The 18,656-nt window shown below is 40.0% G+C and overlaps 1 protein-coding gene across 3 annotated transcripts in view; it reads right to left on the reverse strand.

Moving 5' to 3' along the window:
* Nucleotides 1–18,656, reverse strand: part of LOC116463681 (calcium uptake protein 1, mitochondrial) — a 263,393-nt gene that overhangs the window by 83,255 nt on the left and 161,482 nt on the right. For all 3 annotated transcript variants that reach the window (XM_032146892.2, XM_058434803.1, XM_058434804.1), the window contains one exon: nucleotides 18,101–18,298. In XM_032146892.2, coding sequence (XP_032002783.1) covers nucleotides 18,101–18,298 — 198 coding nt within the window. The remainder of the gene's footprint in view (nucleotides 1–18,100; nucleotides 18,299–18,656) is intronic.

The raw sequence follows: 18,656 nt of genomic DNA on the forward strand, positions 1-18,656 counted from the left end.
GTGTGTGTGTGTGTGTGTGTGTGTGTGTGTGTGTGTGTGTGTGTGTGGTTTGTTTTTGGTAGAAGCGAGATCTCACTATATTGCCCAGGTTGGTCTCAAGCTCCTGGGCCCAAGCGATCCTTCTGCCTTAGCCTCCCAAATTGATGGAATTATAGGCATGAGCCACCACGCCCAGCCTAGGGTACTTTCTTATGCAATAATAGGTTGCTAATACAGTTGTAGAGCTCTAATTTAGAAGGAGTGGGTTAGAAACTGTCTTACTTCCTACTTTTTTTTTTTTTTTTTAAGAGACAGGGACTTACTCTGTTACCCAGGGTGGAGTGCAGGGTGCAATCACAGCTCACTGCAGCCTCAACCTCCTGGGCTTAAGCAATCCTCCTGCCTCAGCCTCCCAAGTAGCTGGGACTATAGTTATATGCCACTGTGCTTGGCCAATTTTTTTTTTTTTTTTGGTAGTAGAGATGGGTCTCACTATGTTGCCCAGGCTGGTCTCGAACTCTATAGACTCAAGTGATCCTCCCACCCTGGCCTCCAAAGTGCTGGGAATACAGGCATGAGCCATCACACCAGGGCTTGCTTCCTACTTTTAAGAACCACTAGTGCCTGAGCAGGAGGAGCAACACCAACACCAAGCTGGGGTCACAGAATGAGCCACATTATCTTGAACAAGTACAACTGTTCAATTAACCCTATTAGCTTTAATTCATCCCAAATAGCATCTTACCAGAGAAAAAGGGATGGGAGGGAGAGGGAGAGAGAGAAAGAGTGGGGAGAGAGACAGAGAGAGAGATAGTCACCACCACCACAACAAAAAAACACCAATGGGTACGGTAATTCCACTACAGCAAATAATCTGCTTCCAACATTTCTCAGTTTGCTGTTTGCCCAACCTTAATAGCAAAGAAATTCCATGAAAAGTATTTCTAGACCGGGTGCGGTGGCTCATGCTTGTAATCCCAGCACTTTGGGAAGCCGAGGCGGGTGGATCATCTGAGGTCACGAGTTCGAGACCAGCCTGGCCAACATGGTGAAACCCTGTCTCTACTAAAAACAAAAATTAGCCAGGCATGGTGGCACGTGTCTGTAATCCCAGCTACTGAGGAGGCTGAGGCGGGAGAATCGCTTGAACCTGGGAGGCAGTTTGCAGTGAGCTAAGATCATGCCATGCACTGCAGCCTGGGCAACAAGAGTAAAAATCTGTCTCAAAAAAAAAAAAGAAAAGAAAAGAAAAGCATTTCTATATTGGAAAGAAAATAATAGCATAATAATATTAATAACAGCATATTAACACTTAGCAATGATGACTGCAACACTCTGTATTAATGTTATATGATGTCCAATAAAGAGAACATGACCAATATCCTACATTCAAGGAAACTACTTTAGTTTCTTCCTTAATTTCTGACATGCGCTCCATAATATATCTACATGGAAACTTGGAAAATATTATCAAAACATCTCACTGATCAATATAATCCAGCACAATGAATTTAATATATATACCTCATTTATTTTTCCAGTTGGGTATACTGGAAATCACTGCTTTGGGATTAAAACTCTGATCAACATGATGATTGTGAAGTTGGCAATTTTCTGGAAGACTTTCAAACTTTAAAGGGTAGAAAGCTGCAAACAGTATTAAGACTGGACAGAGATGCCAGGAGGTATGGGTCAATGATTCTTCCTTAACTCCTCTTCTAATAAGACTCTCAGGGTCACAGAAGAATTCAAATTCGGTTCCTGTTTTTTTTTTTGTTTTTTTTTTTTAAATAAATACAGGGTCTCACTCTGTTGCCCAGGCTGGAGTCCAGTGTCACGATCATGGCTCACTGCAGCCTCAGACCTCCTGGACTCAACTGATCCAACCACCTCAGCCTCCCAAGTAGCTGGGACCACAGGTGCATGCCACTACACCCAGCTACCTTTTTTTTTTGTATTTTTTTGTAGAGACATTATCTTCCTATGTTGCCCAGGCTGGTCTCAAACTCCTGAGCTCAAGTGATTCACCTGCCCTGGTCTCCCAAAGTGCTGGGATTACAGGCATGAGCCACTGCACCTAGCCTTCATTAAGAAAGAAACCTAGACGGGACGTGGTGGCTCACGCTTGTAATCCCAACACTTTGGGAGGCCAAGGCAGGTGGAACTCTTAAGAGTTCAAGACCAGCCTGGCCAACATGGTGAAACCCCATCTCTACTAAAAATACGAAAATTAGCTGGGCATGGTGGCGCACGTCTATAGTCTCAACTACTTGAGAGGCTGAGGCAGGAGCATTGCTTGAACCCGGGAGGCAGAGGTTGCAGTGAGCCAAGATCACACCACTGCACTCCAGCCTGGGCGGCAGAGCGAGACTCCATCTCAAAAACAAAAATAAAAACAAAAAAACAAATAACCTTATTGTATATTGATTAGTTTTTTGACAAATACTTATTGTGCACTTACTCCTGAAAACATTTTTTACAGCTGTCTCTTTACAACCTTATCTCACCAATACTAGCAGTTTCCTGTTTCTTTACCCTTGTGCTTCACGTCCTTAGCTGGATATGAGAGTGATCTGGCTGAGACCCAACATTCTGATCTCTGGCCCATCCTGGCTCATTTACTTTATTCTGTACAACTTAAATATAAGGATAGCACTCTGTCCCTCACTTTCTTTTTTGCTTCAAGTAAATTATACACTGTCTTGAGTGAGCTCATCAATTCCCAATGTATCAACCAACTCCTATATGCTAATAATACCATATCTCTAATTCCACCCACATCACTGATTGCCAAATTCATATATCCAATTGCCTATAGAGAAAGATATTGAGGTGTCTCATGAATACTTCAAACTCAAAATGTCCAAGAGAGAACTCAACATTTCTTTAAGCAAACCTACTTCTCCTCCTATGTTCTCTATCTCAGTGAATGAGATTACCTGAATTCTACTCTTTCATACTAATTGCCAAATGGCCAATTGCCAAATCGACTCCCTTTTCTCTCTCCCCTTTCCTAAGACTCCCCTACCTTATGATTTTCTCCTTAGACAACTGCAATAACTATCTATTTTCCCTCTTTGCTAATCCATACTTTACAGTGTTGCTAGACTGATCTTTCTAAAAAACCAAATCTGATCATGCCACTTCTCACTTTATACTTTTCAATGGTTCCCTGTAGGTTTTAGGATAAAGTGTCCAAATATCTGCAGTGCACCATTCAAAACACTTCATGACCTGGCTATTGCATTTTGTTTTTGTTTCCCAAAAGCACTATCTTTTTCTTTCCTTCTTTGCGTTGGTTGCTCTATTTCCCTAGAATGCACTTTTATTTATTTAAAAAGATAGCTTGTAACCTAGAATGTACTTTTGTTTTTATTTTGCACAGCTCTCTCTCTCTCTCCCTCTCTCTCACGCTTAGAAATGACTGAACTAGTTTATATTTCATTAGTCATGTAGCTTTAATAAAAAAAACACATTCATGTTAATGTGTGGTAGATTGATACAAAACAGATACAGAGATTATGGGTGGGGAGGGAGAAAAGGCATCCAATAGTAAGAAAAATAATGAGAAATAAAAGAGACTTGACAAATATTCATTTCTGTGCTGTTAAATGATTCAGAGGATAATAACCTGCTGTAATTTATGACCCTTTAAAGTGGTATTTGCTCAAAGTATGAATTCAAAAGTCTGCATATGATACATAATTCATTCACAAATGACTGCAGAGCTGGCTCTGGCTCCTAGGACATTGTCTAAACTTCCTAGACTCCTCCAAGGCTGGGTAGCAAGCCAGAGGCCAGATCTATTTTTTTTTTTTTATCTTTTTCTTCTAAGAAAGAAAAAAAAATTACATCTACTAGTTAACTGAGGCTAAGTTAGTTAAAAGAAGAAAAAAAAGCAAGCTTCTTTCCACTCATTAAGTACAGTCATCATGAGCAATCATTCTTTATTTTAAAATGTCCCTAAGTTCCAAAGACCGTAACTCTAAAAGGCACCTGCAGCCAAAGATGGCTATAAGAGGGATAAAAATGAAAAGACCTACTCAGATACCGTGGACATCATTTTGTCCAAGCTGATCTAGAGGCCAAATCTGATCTGCCTATAGGCCCAGAGAGGTCTGGGAGAACCTAAAGAAACTTTCTCTTGTCTTGTCTTGCTCCCTAATTTTAATCTGTTTCTTAATGATCTTTACAGACCTGGCCCTGAGGCACAGAGTCTCTTTACCAGCATCAGAAAACCTAGACAATACATCAATTTTAGCCTGGCTTGGGACAAACTTGATAAGAAAGGTCATTTCTCTCTCACAGTCTCTTGGCTCCAGTCCCAGAGTTTACTGAGTGCTCTAATGCCTTTTCTTGGGTATTCCACAACTGTAACAAAGAGCAAATGAAAATCCACTACCTGATCTTTAGACAGAATCAATTTCAGTTAGAATTGACTCAAATAATGCCACCTCTGAGAAAACTGAGCAGTCCCCTGCTCTCTTACTTCACAGACTGATTCACATGTCCCAGTTTATGTTCTCATTGTACCATATACATATCTCTACAACTGTACTTTACTTATGCACTGTGCAAATATTTCTTGTTCATTTATCCTACCTTTATAAGCTTCTTGAAAGTAGAACAATGTTTTTCTCATCTTTGTATCTTAAGCATTTAGCACAGTTCCTGGAAAACTAGTGTAAATTATTAGTAGTTAAGAAAAGACTCTGAGCCGGGTACAGTGGCTCGTGCCTGTAATCCCAGCACTTTGGGAGGCCAAGGCAGGAGGATCACCTGAGGTCAGGAGTTTGAGACCAGCCTGGCCACCATGGTGAAACCTTGTCTCTACTAAACATACACAAAATTAGCTGGGTGTGGTGGTGGGCACTTGTAGTTCCAGTTACTCGGGAGGCTGAGGCAGGAGAAGCGCTTGAATCAGGGAGGCGGAGGTTGCAGTGAGCCGAGATCATGCCATTGCACTCCAGCCTGGGCAACAAGAGTGAAACACTCCATCTCAAACAAACAACAACAAAAAGACTCTGGAGCCAGAATGCCTGGAATCAAATCTCAGCTCCACCTTTATCATGTGTGAGACTTTGAGCAAGTTATTTAGCCTCTTTGTACCTCAATTTCCTCATTTATTAAATACTAACCTCATAGCATTGTGAAGATCAAATGAAACAACGTACAGACAGCCCCCAACTTACAATGGTCCCACTTAACAATTTTTTAACTTTATGGTGGGTTTATTGGGGTATTAAATGTATTTCTTTTCTTTTTCTTTTTTTTTTTTTTTGACCCAGGCTGGAGTGCAGTGGGGCAATCACAGCTCACTGTAGCCTTGACCTCCTCAGACTCAGGTAATACTTCCACCTAATCCTCCCAAGTAGCTGGTTAAGTGCATTTCTGACTTATGATGGATTTACTGAAATATCATCATAAGTCAAGGAGCATCTGTACATAAAGCACTTAGAATAGTGTCTGACTTATGGTAAGCTCTCAGGAAGTGCTAGCTAGTATTTTTATTATGTAGTATGTACTCAAACTTTTGTTTGAATATATGCTACACATATGCTCGAGACTGATAGAAATCTGTAGCCATGGACTGTTGTAGCTAGAAGTGTATATATAGATGAAACACTGAACTATAAATTTGTAATCACCTTCTTCTATACTACTTTTCATTTTACTGTATTACCTTTCTGTGGTACCTTGAATATTCTGTTGTATGTGAGACTAAAAATTTATTCCTGCATTCTGAATTCCAAATAAATGACCTAAGAACTTTTTATACACTGGTATAGAGCTTATTCATAAGTTGAGAAGCACCTGGGTTCTACTAAAAAGATGTTGCTAAGACTATTTGAAAGACTGATTGAGGAAAAGTTTCCATGGAGAAAAATCAAAGCTTCATGACTTATTTATGAGCTCCTTTTATCTTGTGGCCAGTTTAAAATGAACTTAAAATGTAACATTAAAGATATCTGATAACAGGAAAATCCTGGGGATTGACAAATATTACAAAGGCATCACTAACATATCATTGACTTTGGAATTGCAAAGCTATCTGCAAATCAAAGAAAAATATCAATCTCTATGAGTCTTCTGCACTTTTTTTTTTTGAGACGGAGTTTCACTCTTGCCCAGGCTGGAGTGCAATGGCACGATCTCGGCTCACCGCAACCTCCGCCTTCCGGGTTCAAGCGATTCTCCTGCCTCAGCCTCCCGAGTAACTGGGATTACAGGTATGTGCCACCACGCCCGGCTAATTTTGTATTTTTAGTAGAGATGGGGTTTCTCCATGTTGGTCAGGCTGGTCTCGAACTCCCAACCTCAGGTGATCTGCCCACCTTGGCCTCCCAAAGTGCTGGGATTACAGGCGTGAGCCACGGCGCCCGGCCGCACTTTTAATGATCCATCTGAAAGGTCAGATTCAGAAGTGATAATGCCTTTAAAAAACTTTGCCCACATAATATATTTAAGCTACAAAGCGTCGCTCTTAAAATTTTTCCTCTATTCTCCAAAAGGTATGAAACAAAAAAGCACTTTTTGGCACACTTTTACTGAATAATTATCAAGATATTATCAGGGTTGCATTTACAAAGGAACTTTACATAACCATGGAAATTCAACCATATACAGTCATGTGCTGCATAAGGACATTTCAGTCAATGACAGACTGCATATATAATGGCATTCCCATAAGATTATTATGGAACTGAAAAATTCCTAACACCTAGTGATGTTGTGAGGTTGCAATGCAATTACTTTGTTTTATAAATTTAGTATACCCTAAGTGTACAGTGTATATAAAGTCTGCAGTAAGGTACAGCAATGTCTTAGACCACACACATCATCATTCATTCACTGACCCAACCAAACCAATTTCCAGTCCTGCAAGCCCCATTCATGGTAAGTGCCTTTACAGATGTACCTTTTTTTTTTTTTATCTTTTATACCATCTTTTTACTCTGCTTTTTCCATGCTTAGATATGTTTACTTACATAAATACTTACCATTGTTTTACAATTGCCTTGTTTTGTAAAGAATTGTTGGCCGGGCACGGTGGCTTACGCCTGTTATCCCAGCACTTTGGGAGGCTGAGGCGAGTGGATCACCTGAGGTCAGGAGTTCAAGACCAGCCTGGCCAACATAGTGAAACCTCGTCTCTACTAAAAATACAAAAATTAGCCAGGCGTGTTGGCACACGCCTGTAATCCCAGCTACTCAGGAGGCTGAGGCAGGAGAATCACTTGAACCCAAGAGGCAGAGGTTGCAGTGAGCCGAGATTGCACCACTGCACTCTAGCTGGGGTGACAGAGTGAGACTCTGTCTCAAAAAAAAGAAAAAAAAGAATTGTTACAGTTCTTTTATACACATGCACGTGTGCTCCCACGCACACACACACGTATACAGTGCACACATACGTATACACATTAGATTAAATAATGCTTGCTGTGGCATTTCCTCACCAGATTTTTACAAGGAGAAAGCAGTACATGTTGACTAAATGCTTTATGTTTTTCTAAAAATACTGTACTAGTAAAATACAGTATTTCAGTACAGTAACATGCTGTATAGGTTTGTAGCGTAGGAGCAATAGGCTATACCATATAGCCTATGGTATACCTATATACCATATAGCTATACCATCCAGGTTTGTGTAAATGCACTCTATGATGTTTGCACAATGACGAGATCATCTAACAATGCATTTCTCATTAAGTGATACATAACTATATAGTATTCTCAGTTTGACTTTACAAGCAGAGAATCTATAAGCCACAAATGATAGCAAACTTGAGCTGGAGAGAATAAAGGTAATTGCAAGAAATTAAATCAGAGTTTGGCTTTGGATTTTATACATTTTCTCATTAAACTAGCTCACCCTGAGAGCTAACCTGATCTCATCAGGGCAAGATATTGGACCTACCGCATGATGTGTATATATAGAGAAAATAGAATTAGTTTCAAAGAATGTTGATATCAAGACATGGGTGACTGACATAAAAACTCCTGAAGAAAAAAAATTTTTTTTGAGATGGAGTCTTGCTCTGTCGCCCAGGCTGGAGTGCAATGGTGTGATCTTGGCTCCCTGCAACCTCCACCTCCTGGGTTCAAATAATTCTCATGCCTCAGCCTCCCAAGTAGCTGGAACTACAGGTGTGCACCACTACGCCTGGCTCATTTTTTTGTATTTTTAGTAGAGACAGGGTTTTGCCATGTTGGCCAGGCTTGAACTCCGGGCCTCAAGTGATCCTCCTGCCTTCGCCTCCAAAAGTGCTGGGATTATAGGCATGAGCTACCATGCCCAGCCCATAGTTGTTTTTTGTTTTGTTTTGTTTTTTTGGTAAAATCTTTAAACATATATTTGGCTCACTGAAGTTATAAATACCCAAAAGAAACAAGTATGGCTGTCATTCTTATCCCTGGGAGATGCATTCTGAGATACCCAGTGGATGCCTGTAACCAAGAATAGTACTGAACCCATTTGCCATCACATGGAACATGTTTCTGTTCAGGTCTTTTTTTTTTTTTTTTTTGAAATAGAGTCTCGCTCTGTGACCCAGGCTGGAGTGCAGTGGCACAATCTTGGCTCACTGCAACCTCCGCCTCCTGGGTTCAAGTGATTCTCCTGTCTCAGCCTCCCTAGTAGCTGGGATTACAGGCACCCGCCAACACACCTGGCTAATTTTTGTATTCTTAGTTAAGACAGGGTTTCACCATGTTGGCCAGGCTGGTCTCAAACTCCTGACCTCAGGTGATCCGCCTGCCTTGGCCTCCCAAAGTACTGGGATTACAGACATGAGCCACCATGCCTGGCCCTTGTTCAGGTCCTTCATTCACACATTTAAAGCCTTTTCCATCTTAACTAAGCACTTATCACACACTGTGGCTATAACTTTTGCAGTTTGAGATATAACAGCAAAATTAGCATAATTTTTTTTCCTTCTTCATAATTTCCCAGCTAGGAGATTCTTTCTTACCATAGATCTTAGCAACCTCACCATATAATTTTTTTCCTTTCCTTATTAAGTTGAGAACTTTCAACCTTTTAGGAAGTACTTTACAGCTTCTCTTTGGCACATCTGCAATGCCAGCATCACTACTCTTGTGCTTTGGGGCCATTAGTAAATAAAATAAAGGTTACTTAAACACAAGCACTCCAACACTGCAACAGTCGATCTGGTAACAGAGATGACTACTAAGTGACTAAGGGGTGGGCAGTGCAGACAGCCTCTATATGCTGACAAAGAGATCATTCATGTCCCCGCGGAACAAGTGGGACCTCATGAGATCTTATCACACTACTCAGAAAGGCATGCAATCTGAAACTTATGAACTGTTTATTTCTGGAATTTTCCATTTAATATTTTTGAGCTACAGTTGACGGCAGGTAACTGAAACCTTAGAAAGAGAAATTGCAGATAAGGGAGGACTACTGTACTCTTTAACAAACTCTTCCAATTTTTGGAAAAGTCAAACTGGAAACCTCTAAGGATGGAATAAGAAACTACCCACATTCTGCTTTGTAGAGGCAAAGTGGAAGTACAAAACTAAAGGAAATGTCATTGAACATATCATTTTGTTTCTTGGTTTTAATTAAATCAAGAGTCAGGTCTCATCATTTAGTTTACACTTCCCCAGAAAACAAAACAAACAAAACTGGGCTATCAGTGCAAAAAGAGACCTACTTTGCCAAAGAGTGTTCTAGTTCCAGCAAGTGTTTGATTGAAAGCCTTCTTGCCTTCTGGTCTCCTTTTCTATAATATTTTGGCCAGGAAAGGAGCTGAGGCATGTCCCTTGATATGGTCATTTGTTGCATCAGACAGATGTAATTCTACCTTAGCACTTTAAAAAGATGGGTAGAAAGATGTCAACTTGATGATTTAAAGGGTGGGTGATTCTAGAATCTCTTTAGGTACTTTTAATCATTTAGTTGTAGTTATAATTTTTTTAAAAAGCTCCTTGATATTTAACTTAATACCTTCATTTTTTTTTTTTTTTTTTTTCTTTTCTTTTTTTTTTTTTTTACGAAGTCTCACTCTGTCGCCCAGGCTGGAGTGCAGTAATGCGATCTTGGCTCACTCCAACCTCCACCTCCTGGGTTCAGGCGATTCTTGTGCCTCAGCCTCCCGAGTAGCTGGGATTACAGGCGTATGCCACCATGCCTGACTAATTTTCTGGTTTTTTGTTTTGTTTTGTTTTTTGAGACAGAGTCTCACTCTGTTGCCGAGACTGGAGTGCAATGGTGCGATCTTGGCTCACTGCAACTTCCGCCTCCTGGGCTCAAGCAATTCTCATGCCTCAGCCTCCCAAGCAGCTGGGATTACAGGGACATGCCACCACACCCGGCTGATTTCTGTAGTTTTAGTATAGATGGGGTTTCACCATCTTGGCCAGGCTAGTCTCATACTCCTGACCTCAGGTGATCCACCTACTCGGCCTCCCAAAGTGCTGGGATTACAGGCATGAGCCACCGCTCCCGGCCTAATTTTCTGTATTTTTAATAGAAACAGGAATTCGCCATGTTGGCCAGGCTGGTTTCGAACTCCTGACCTCGGGTGATCTGCCTGCCTCATCCTCCCAAAGTGCTGGGATTACAGATGTGAGCCACTGCACCCGGCCTTGTCTCTATTCTTACTGACAGATGAGAATAATTAACATAGTTCTTTATATCTCTCTTTTTCTTTCTGATTGAACAAATCTAGTTAACTTCAATATTTTTTCTTGAAGACTGAAATATAATCAGTGACTGAAATATAAATCAGTTACTGTTATCCTCTGAATCATACCTGATTTACTTTTAGATAATTGACACTCATGCTTCTTAAAACGTAACAATTTTTTTTTTTTTTTGAGACAGAGTTTCTCTCTTGTCGCCCTGGAGTGCAGTGGCATGAGACTGGAGTGCAATGGCATAATCTTGGCTCACTGCAACCTCTGCCTTCTGGGTTCAAGTGATTCTCCTGCCTCAGCCTCTCGAGTAGCTGGGATTATAGGCATGTGCCTCCACATTGCGTAATTTTGTATTTTTAGTAGAGATGGGGTTTTGCCATGTTGACCAAGCTGGTCTCCAACTCCTGACCTCAGGTTATTCTGCCTGCCTTGGCCTCTCAAAGTGCTGGGATTACAGGCGTGAGCCATTGTGCCCGGCCAAAATATAACAATTTTATTGGTTATTTGATAAGCATGTGAATCCCAGCTTATAAGCAAGATCATGCTACAGACTGGAATTCTATTAGATAATACCTTTTCAGTGTCCTTGTCTTATATTCTGGAGTTGGCTGCTTCTTTCTTCTACAGATCAGTTTTTGCTTTTTTTTTGACATGACAGCTCCTTTCCCCCCTTACCCCTCTCAAATTAAAATTAACCATAATCTTTCAAATAATTTTCTAATACCTTTCAGTTTTGACTGACATCCTACTTGCTACACTTATTAAGAAATCAATGAATATATTAACTGGAATTAGATTTGGCACCTATCTCCAAGGAACTCAATAGTTCTCAATAGCCTTAGATGAAATTTTTAATAACCTTAAAAGAGAATTTTAAAAACCAAACATATTCTTAAGTCATTCTTTTAAACCTGTTTTTTGAGTTCCCAAATAAAGAAAAAAGGGTAGAATGAAAAAAAAAAAAAAGATCAGAATTAAGAGCATTAAAATAGCTGTAAAATCCAGCAGCTAATAATTCTTGTGATTAAATATAATTAAACGGCTAGTTTAGGTAGTGTCTTGCAAGCACAAAAGAATGGTGTATTTCTTCACAGTCGTAAGACTTGAGTGGCAAAAAAATTGGTAAAAGATGATTCTGAAGAAGGTAGACTGTACATATTCCAGAAATTTGGTCTTTTTCTGTCTCTAAAATTCAGAAAATTTTATTTTTCTTTAGAGTCCCAAATAAATCAGGTACAGAAATGCCATTTCAGACTAAAAGTAATAACTTAATCAGACAAAGAACAGAAATAGTTCAGTCGGAAAGACAGTGTGAAGTAGATCCGAGTTGGAATCCTAGTTCTACCATATAATAGGCCTGTGACTTTTACCTCTTTGTGTTTCAGTTTCTACAACCAGAACATGGGTAAAACATCATTAAACCTGACAGGGTTGTTGAGAATTAAAATAAAGAAGGCATGTAATGTATATAAAGTGCCTGGCTCATAGTAGGTACTCAGTAAATGATCATGAACTTATCCCTTTTCTCTGACCCCTCTGGAAATTAAGTTTGAGAGAGAAATAGCACTCTCTTCACTTTCAAAGCTACTGTGATGAGAAAAAGACAGAAATAACTAAATGGAACAATAAATCTCCTGGATCTGAAGTTTTAAAGTAGGTAAGTAATGAAATGAAGCTAGTGAGAGATGGATAGAAAGAATGGTGGAATTATAAAACCCATACAAAAGTTATTAAGATACTATTAATCATTTCTGTTTTCCTCTTGGCTGTGATGATGAGATTATATTTCATACTCAGTGAGAGGAGAAATTACCCAAACTTAGAAAAGTAAAATTAAAAGTGTTTCATAAAAACAAAAATTGCTGCCATTTTCCAGATGTTTTATCAGAAAACTATTTCAAAATCAAAGTAAGGCCTTTCAATCGTCCAAGTGAGATGACCTATTTATATGCCTGTTGCCATACTAGGTGGCAGTGGGTATAAATGGGAAGATGAACACACTTATTAAAGGCACAGTGCATGCCAGGTGGTGTTAGGTATGAAATATTTTATTAGTTTGCTAAGGCTCCCATAGCAAAATACTACAGACTGGGACTTTTTCTTATAGTTCTGGAGGCTATGCGAGTGTAAGTTCAAAGGGTCAGCAGGGTTGGTTTCCTCTGAGGCTTGTCTCCTTGGCTTACAGATGACTGCCTTCTGGCTGCGACTGCCTTCTGGCTGCGACTGCCTTCTGGCTGCCTCTTCACATGATTGTCTCTTGGGTCTTTTTGTCATGCCTAAATTTCTTCTTCTTATATGGACACCAGTCAGGTTGGATTAGAGCCCACTCTTACCCCTCATTTAATGCAATCACCTCTTTAAAGACCTTATCTCCAAGTAAAGTCATATTCTGAGATACTGGGGGTTGGGACATCAACATAGGAATTTTGGAATTTTGATGGGACACAATTCATCCCATTACAAACATCATCTCACTTAACCATTGCCCTGTTTTACAAATGAGGAGCCAGGCTCTGAGAGAATAAATAACTAATCAAATGTCACATAGCCAGTAAGTGGTGGAACCAAAATTTTAACCAAGGCCTCATTAGCACTAAAGCCTATACTCTTGCTGCTAGTCATGCTTCCTCAAAGAAGTACAAATGTAGTTGGGAAGACACAGTACTGACTGATGAAATTTTATATAAGGAGGTCATCAATAAGAAGGTACTTATTCTACTGGACGTCTTCGTCCATTTTGTGCTGGTATAAAAGAATACCACAGATTGGATAATTGATAAAGAACAGAAGTTTATTTGGCTCATGGTTTTGGAGGCTGGGAAGTCCAAGAGCATGGCACCAATATCTGGCAGGGGTCCTTTCATGGTGGATGGGCAAGCAAACATGTAAGACAGAGGGTAAATGGGGGCCAAACTTACCCTTTAATCAGGAGCCCACTACCACAGTAATAGCCACTTGCATGAAAATGACATTAATGCATTTATGATAGCAGAGCCCTCATGACCTAATCACCTCTTAAAGCCCCTGCCTCTTAACAGTGATACAACAGCAATTAAATTTCCAATACATGAACTTTGGTTGGGAGGGTGGGATGGTGTATAATGAAACCATAGCACTAGACTTACACCATGATATGGGAAGAATGGATTCAGTATTACTAGCCACTTACAGAACACTTAACTACATGTTAGGCTGCATTCTTTCACAAGAGTCTATTGGTCTCCTCACATGACGAACTGCTGACTGGCAAAAGGAACAGTCTTAGCACGTCTTGGTCCAAAGCCTACAAATAGTTCCACATCAATGTCAAACAAAAGAGAGCCTTCTAGAGTAAGTATCTTAGATACGACTGCCTTTTACATCTCTTTTCTTCTGCATTTGGGTGTAGGCTATGTGTAGGAACACATGTATGAAACCCCTAATCTGCTTTATAATATTTTCCCTCATGGGCATGCTACACAATATGTTCTTTTTTTTTTTTTTTTTTTTTTTGAGACAGAATCTCACTCTGTCACCAGGCTGGAGTGCAGTGGCACAATCTTGGCTCACTGCAACCTCCACCTCCCCGGTTCAAGCGATTCCCCTGCCTCAGCCTCCCGAGTAGCTGCGACTACAGGCACGCGCCACCATGCCCAGCTAGTTTTTTGTATTATTAGTAGATACGGGGTTTCACCATGTTGGACAGGATGGTCTCAATCTCCTGACTTTGTGATCTGCCCGCCTCGGACTCCCAAAGTGCTGGGATTACAGGCATGAGCCACCGCACCCGGCCTTCTACGCAATATGTTAGTGGGCTTTCAACTCTATAGCATCTCAGTATGCAAGACAAAAGTCCTATGCTCTGTTTCTCTAGGCTCTCATTTGTGTTTCTAGGAACAAGTGTTGGTTTAGATTGTGGTCAGGCTGGCACCTGCTCAGTGCTCTGGTTGACCCTGTATGTTTTTGCTAAAAGTTTTTTTGTTTGTTTTTATTGTTTTTTTAAATTTCTTTGTTTTTGTTTTTGCTAAAAGTATTACCCTAGTTTGTGCTTCTTTAACTACATTTTTTGGACCTACACTCTGTTTAATTGTAATTATATAATTAATAAGGTAAATCACTTACATTCCCAGAATATGTTACAAATACTCCCAAAGAATACCAGTCTGGGTATATATGCATACTAGGAAGGCAAGGCATATGACTTGAAGCCTAGTACATACTAACTCTTATATAAACATTGTTAGATGAGGTCTACTTCTTTCTTCTGTACTCTGAGGAGTATATTGGAACACTCCTATAAGAATGCAAATTTCACAAAGGTAAGCACTATGCCTGTGTGTGTGTGTGTGTGTATGTGTGTATTTGTTGTAACATATCTAGTATATTTTATATATAAAAATACCCAATATAAATCAGTGAACAAAATAAAATTCACTGCCTCAGAAGTATCTGTTTTCCTAGGGTAAAAATAGTAATGTTACCATTTCCAAATAAAGCTCTGGAAGCATAATACTTAAATGCTATTGGACATACATTTTCTTCATTCTGTGAAGTTATATTTTGAACTCCATGATCTGCTACAGTTTACTGTGGCAAGGTAACTGGCAAAAAATAAGAGTACTGTGGTTATTCTGAAGATAGGGCCCTCTATGTACAACTAGACAAAAGGAAAATGTCGCTAACTAGAATATTTAGAAACTGAGGTATTACGATTAATTTATGACTAATTTTCTGGTTTACTGAGAGCTGACCAGATAATGTCTTTTGCTTCTATTATTGTTGAAATCTTTTCAAGTGATTTTCTAGGCTGATGTGTCACATTCCTCTGTATGCGATGAAGAAAAAACCCTTTGAAGTCTAAGCACTTAACCTTTCCTGATACTTACTTAGCCTTGAGCTTTTCACTAGACAGAGAAGTTATCTATCCAGCTGTGCAAAGGAAGTTAGAATAGGGAAGCTGTGTTTGGTTCACGTAAAGGTATTGAAAAAAAGAAAATCCTATACAATATTTAGTTAAGAAAAAAAAAAAAGAAAGAAAAAAAGGAATAGGGAAGCTGTAAAACTTTTCAACATGGCAAACATTTACTGACCTTTTACTATACAGTAAGTCTTCATTAGGTTCTAGGAAACTGAGACTTTAAGTGAAACAATGCATAACAAAACCAATGTTACCATAGGCTAATTGATAAAGATGAGAGTTAATTTCCTATGGCATATTTCTGGTCACAAAAACATCACCATGGCTGGGAGTGGTGGCTCACACCTGTAATCCCAGCACTTTGGGAGGCCGGGGTGGGCAGATCACCTGAGGTTGGGAGTTTGAGACCAGCCTGGCCAACATGGTAAAGCCTTGACTGTACTAAAAATACAAAAATTAGCTGGGCGTGGTGGGACACGCCTGTCATCCCAGCTACTCAGGAGGCTGAGGCAGGAGAATCGCTTGAACCTGGGAGGTGGAGGCTGCAGTGAGTGGAGATCGCACCACTGCACTCCAGCTCGGGAGACAGAGCAAGACTCCATCTCAAAATGAAAACAAAAGCATCATCAAATTTCTAAATAAAGACCCAAAACACTTCTAATAGTAAACACTGAAATAAATGTGAGCTATATATAGATCTAAGAAAGATTGATAAAAACAAGTAAGATAGTCGTTTACCCAATTTTTAGTGATTAGATGTTGGTGGTCATAGTGGTGGTGGATTAAATCAAGAAATAAATGTTTGTAAAGTGAAAACTGTAATAAGTACCTCCTCCTACCATGAAGTTCAAACATAAACAATAACCAATACGGCAGGCTCACTGAGAGCTTTTGCACTGTGTTGTTTATCATCTACTTTATGAGTTTATTTCACAATAATTTGCATTCTTTCATTTTCTAACATGCTTATTCCAGTTCAGGATGGAGGATGATCAGAGACTATCCTGGCTGCTCTGGGTGCAAAGCAGGAACCCACCCCGGACAAGATGCCGCTCCATCGAAGGGCACACTCTCACACACCCACTCACTTAGACTGGGACCATTTAGACACTCCAGTGCACGGAACATGTACATCTTTGGGATATGAGAGGAAACTGGAGTACTCAGGGAAAACTCAGACAGGGGACTCCGCACAGACAGTGGCTCTAGGGGGAAATCGATTTGTTCCCGCTCATCATTGTTACAACAAAATGACATTGAACGAAACAACACAATTGAGACAAGTGGGTGGAAAAGGTGAAATCCTATATAAGAATCTTGGGGAAACATGGGAAAGCAGATAGCACCTTTCTCCAATATTTTCACCTGTTTTAGTTACAGTATTTAATGTTCTGAAATTCCAAATAATATTAAGGTAGGGCATGTGTTAAAAGAAAAAGAGAGGCTGGGTGTGGTGGCTCACACCTGTAATCCCAGCACTATGGGAGGCCAAGGCAGGAGGATCACATGAGGTCAGGAGTTCAAGACCAGTCTGGCCAACATGGTGAAACCACATCTCTAATAAAAATACAAAATTAGCCGGGTGTGGTGGCACATGCCTGTAATTCCAGGTACTCGAGAGGCTGAGGCAGGAGAATAGCTTGAACCTGGCAGGTGGAGGTTGCAGTGAGCCAAGATCATATCATGCCACCGCACTCCACCCTTGCTGATGGAGTAAGACTGTCTCAAAAAAAAAAAAGAAGAAGAAGAAAAAAAAGAAAAAGAGGTTGGGAAACACTAGTGTAAGAGAATTTTTAAAAATGTCAAGAAATTAGAGACTAGATTTTTGTCTCCAAACAAAAATACATATAGAAGGCATTTGATCAATGTTTTGAATGGAATAGAATAAATAGCTAGAATAGCATGATAGTCTAAACTTTAAATGGAAAAGTAAACTTGTAAATCCCCAAACACAGTAAGATACCTTTGCAACTCTCAGCAACATTGCCTTGAACAATTAAAGAGACAGGATCTCATTGTGTTGCCCAGGCTGCTCTGAAACTCCTGGGCTCAAGCGATTCTCCCACCTTAGCCTCCCGGGTAGCTGCGACTATGGGTGTGTGCCACTGTGTCTGGTTAAGCACATATATTTTATATTAAGCACACATATTTTTATTCTGACATTGTGTGTTTCCAGCTCTTACTACCTTTGCAATTATCCATCCTTCTTCATCTCCATCTTCTGGTGTCTTCCACACAATAAACAAAAAAGCAGGAATATATGCTCAGATTGAGAACTGCTGTGACCCCTGAGTTTCTTTCTCCACAAACGGAGCATACAAAGACAGCTAAGATTTTCAATTTAGAGGTTTTTGGTTTTCGATTCCAGAAATACTTCACTTCATGACATTTTCACAGAACATGTTGTTTCCTATCTGCTGTCAGTTTATAAATCACTGATAAGCTTCAAACCAATCAGTTCTCACAGCTGGAGGTAAATGGAAAGAATGCCTATAGTACAGGCCCTCCTGCCCATCAGCTCCACATGTGATGGATCTACTAAGTCTAAGGAAGACCTACCTCGAGCTTCAGAACATCATGCTGAAGTTTACGCTGAAATTCGAGGAAGTTTTTGATTGTCAGCTTTCCCTTCAGATCAGCTCCAAAAAAGTAGGTTGTGAGGGCTGAACACAAGCCAGACTTGAGGGTGTTGCCAGTAGTCGGACGATCTCTGTGGCGCATACCCATACTGGTTTGGGAGCGAATGATGCTCTGAACCTAATACAGAATCAAACCCGCATCCAGAAAAATATTAGGAAGTGAAAAAACGTAAACATAGAAAAGTAAGAATCAGAACTATTGTTTACTATTTTCCCACTCTGTATTATAATTATCTCTTTTAACGCTTACAACAATTTTTTTTTTTGAGACAGAGTCTGTCTCTGTCACCCAGGCTAAAGTGCAGTGGTACAAAATCAGCTCACTGCAACCTCTACCTCCCGGGTTCAAGCAATTCTCGTGCCTCAGCCTCCTGAGTAGCTGGGACTATAGGTACGCACCATCATGCCTGGCTAACTTTTTGTATTTTAATAGAGATGGGGTTTTACTATGTCGGCCAGGCTGGTCTTGAACTCCT

Source organism: Hylobates moloch, unplaced genomic scaffold (assembly GCF_009828535.3).
Source record: "Hylobates moloch isolate HMO894 unplaced genomic scaffold, HMol_V3 SCAFFOLD_52, whole genome shotgun sequence".
NCBI classification, from domain to species: domain Eukaryota; kingdom Metazoa; phylum Chordata; class Mammalia; order Primates; family Hylobatidae; genus Hylobates; species Hylobates moloch.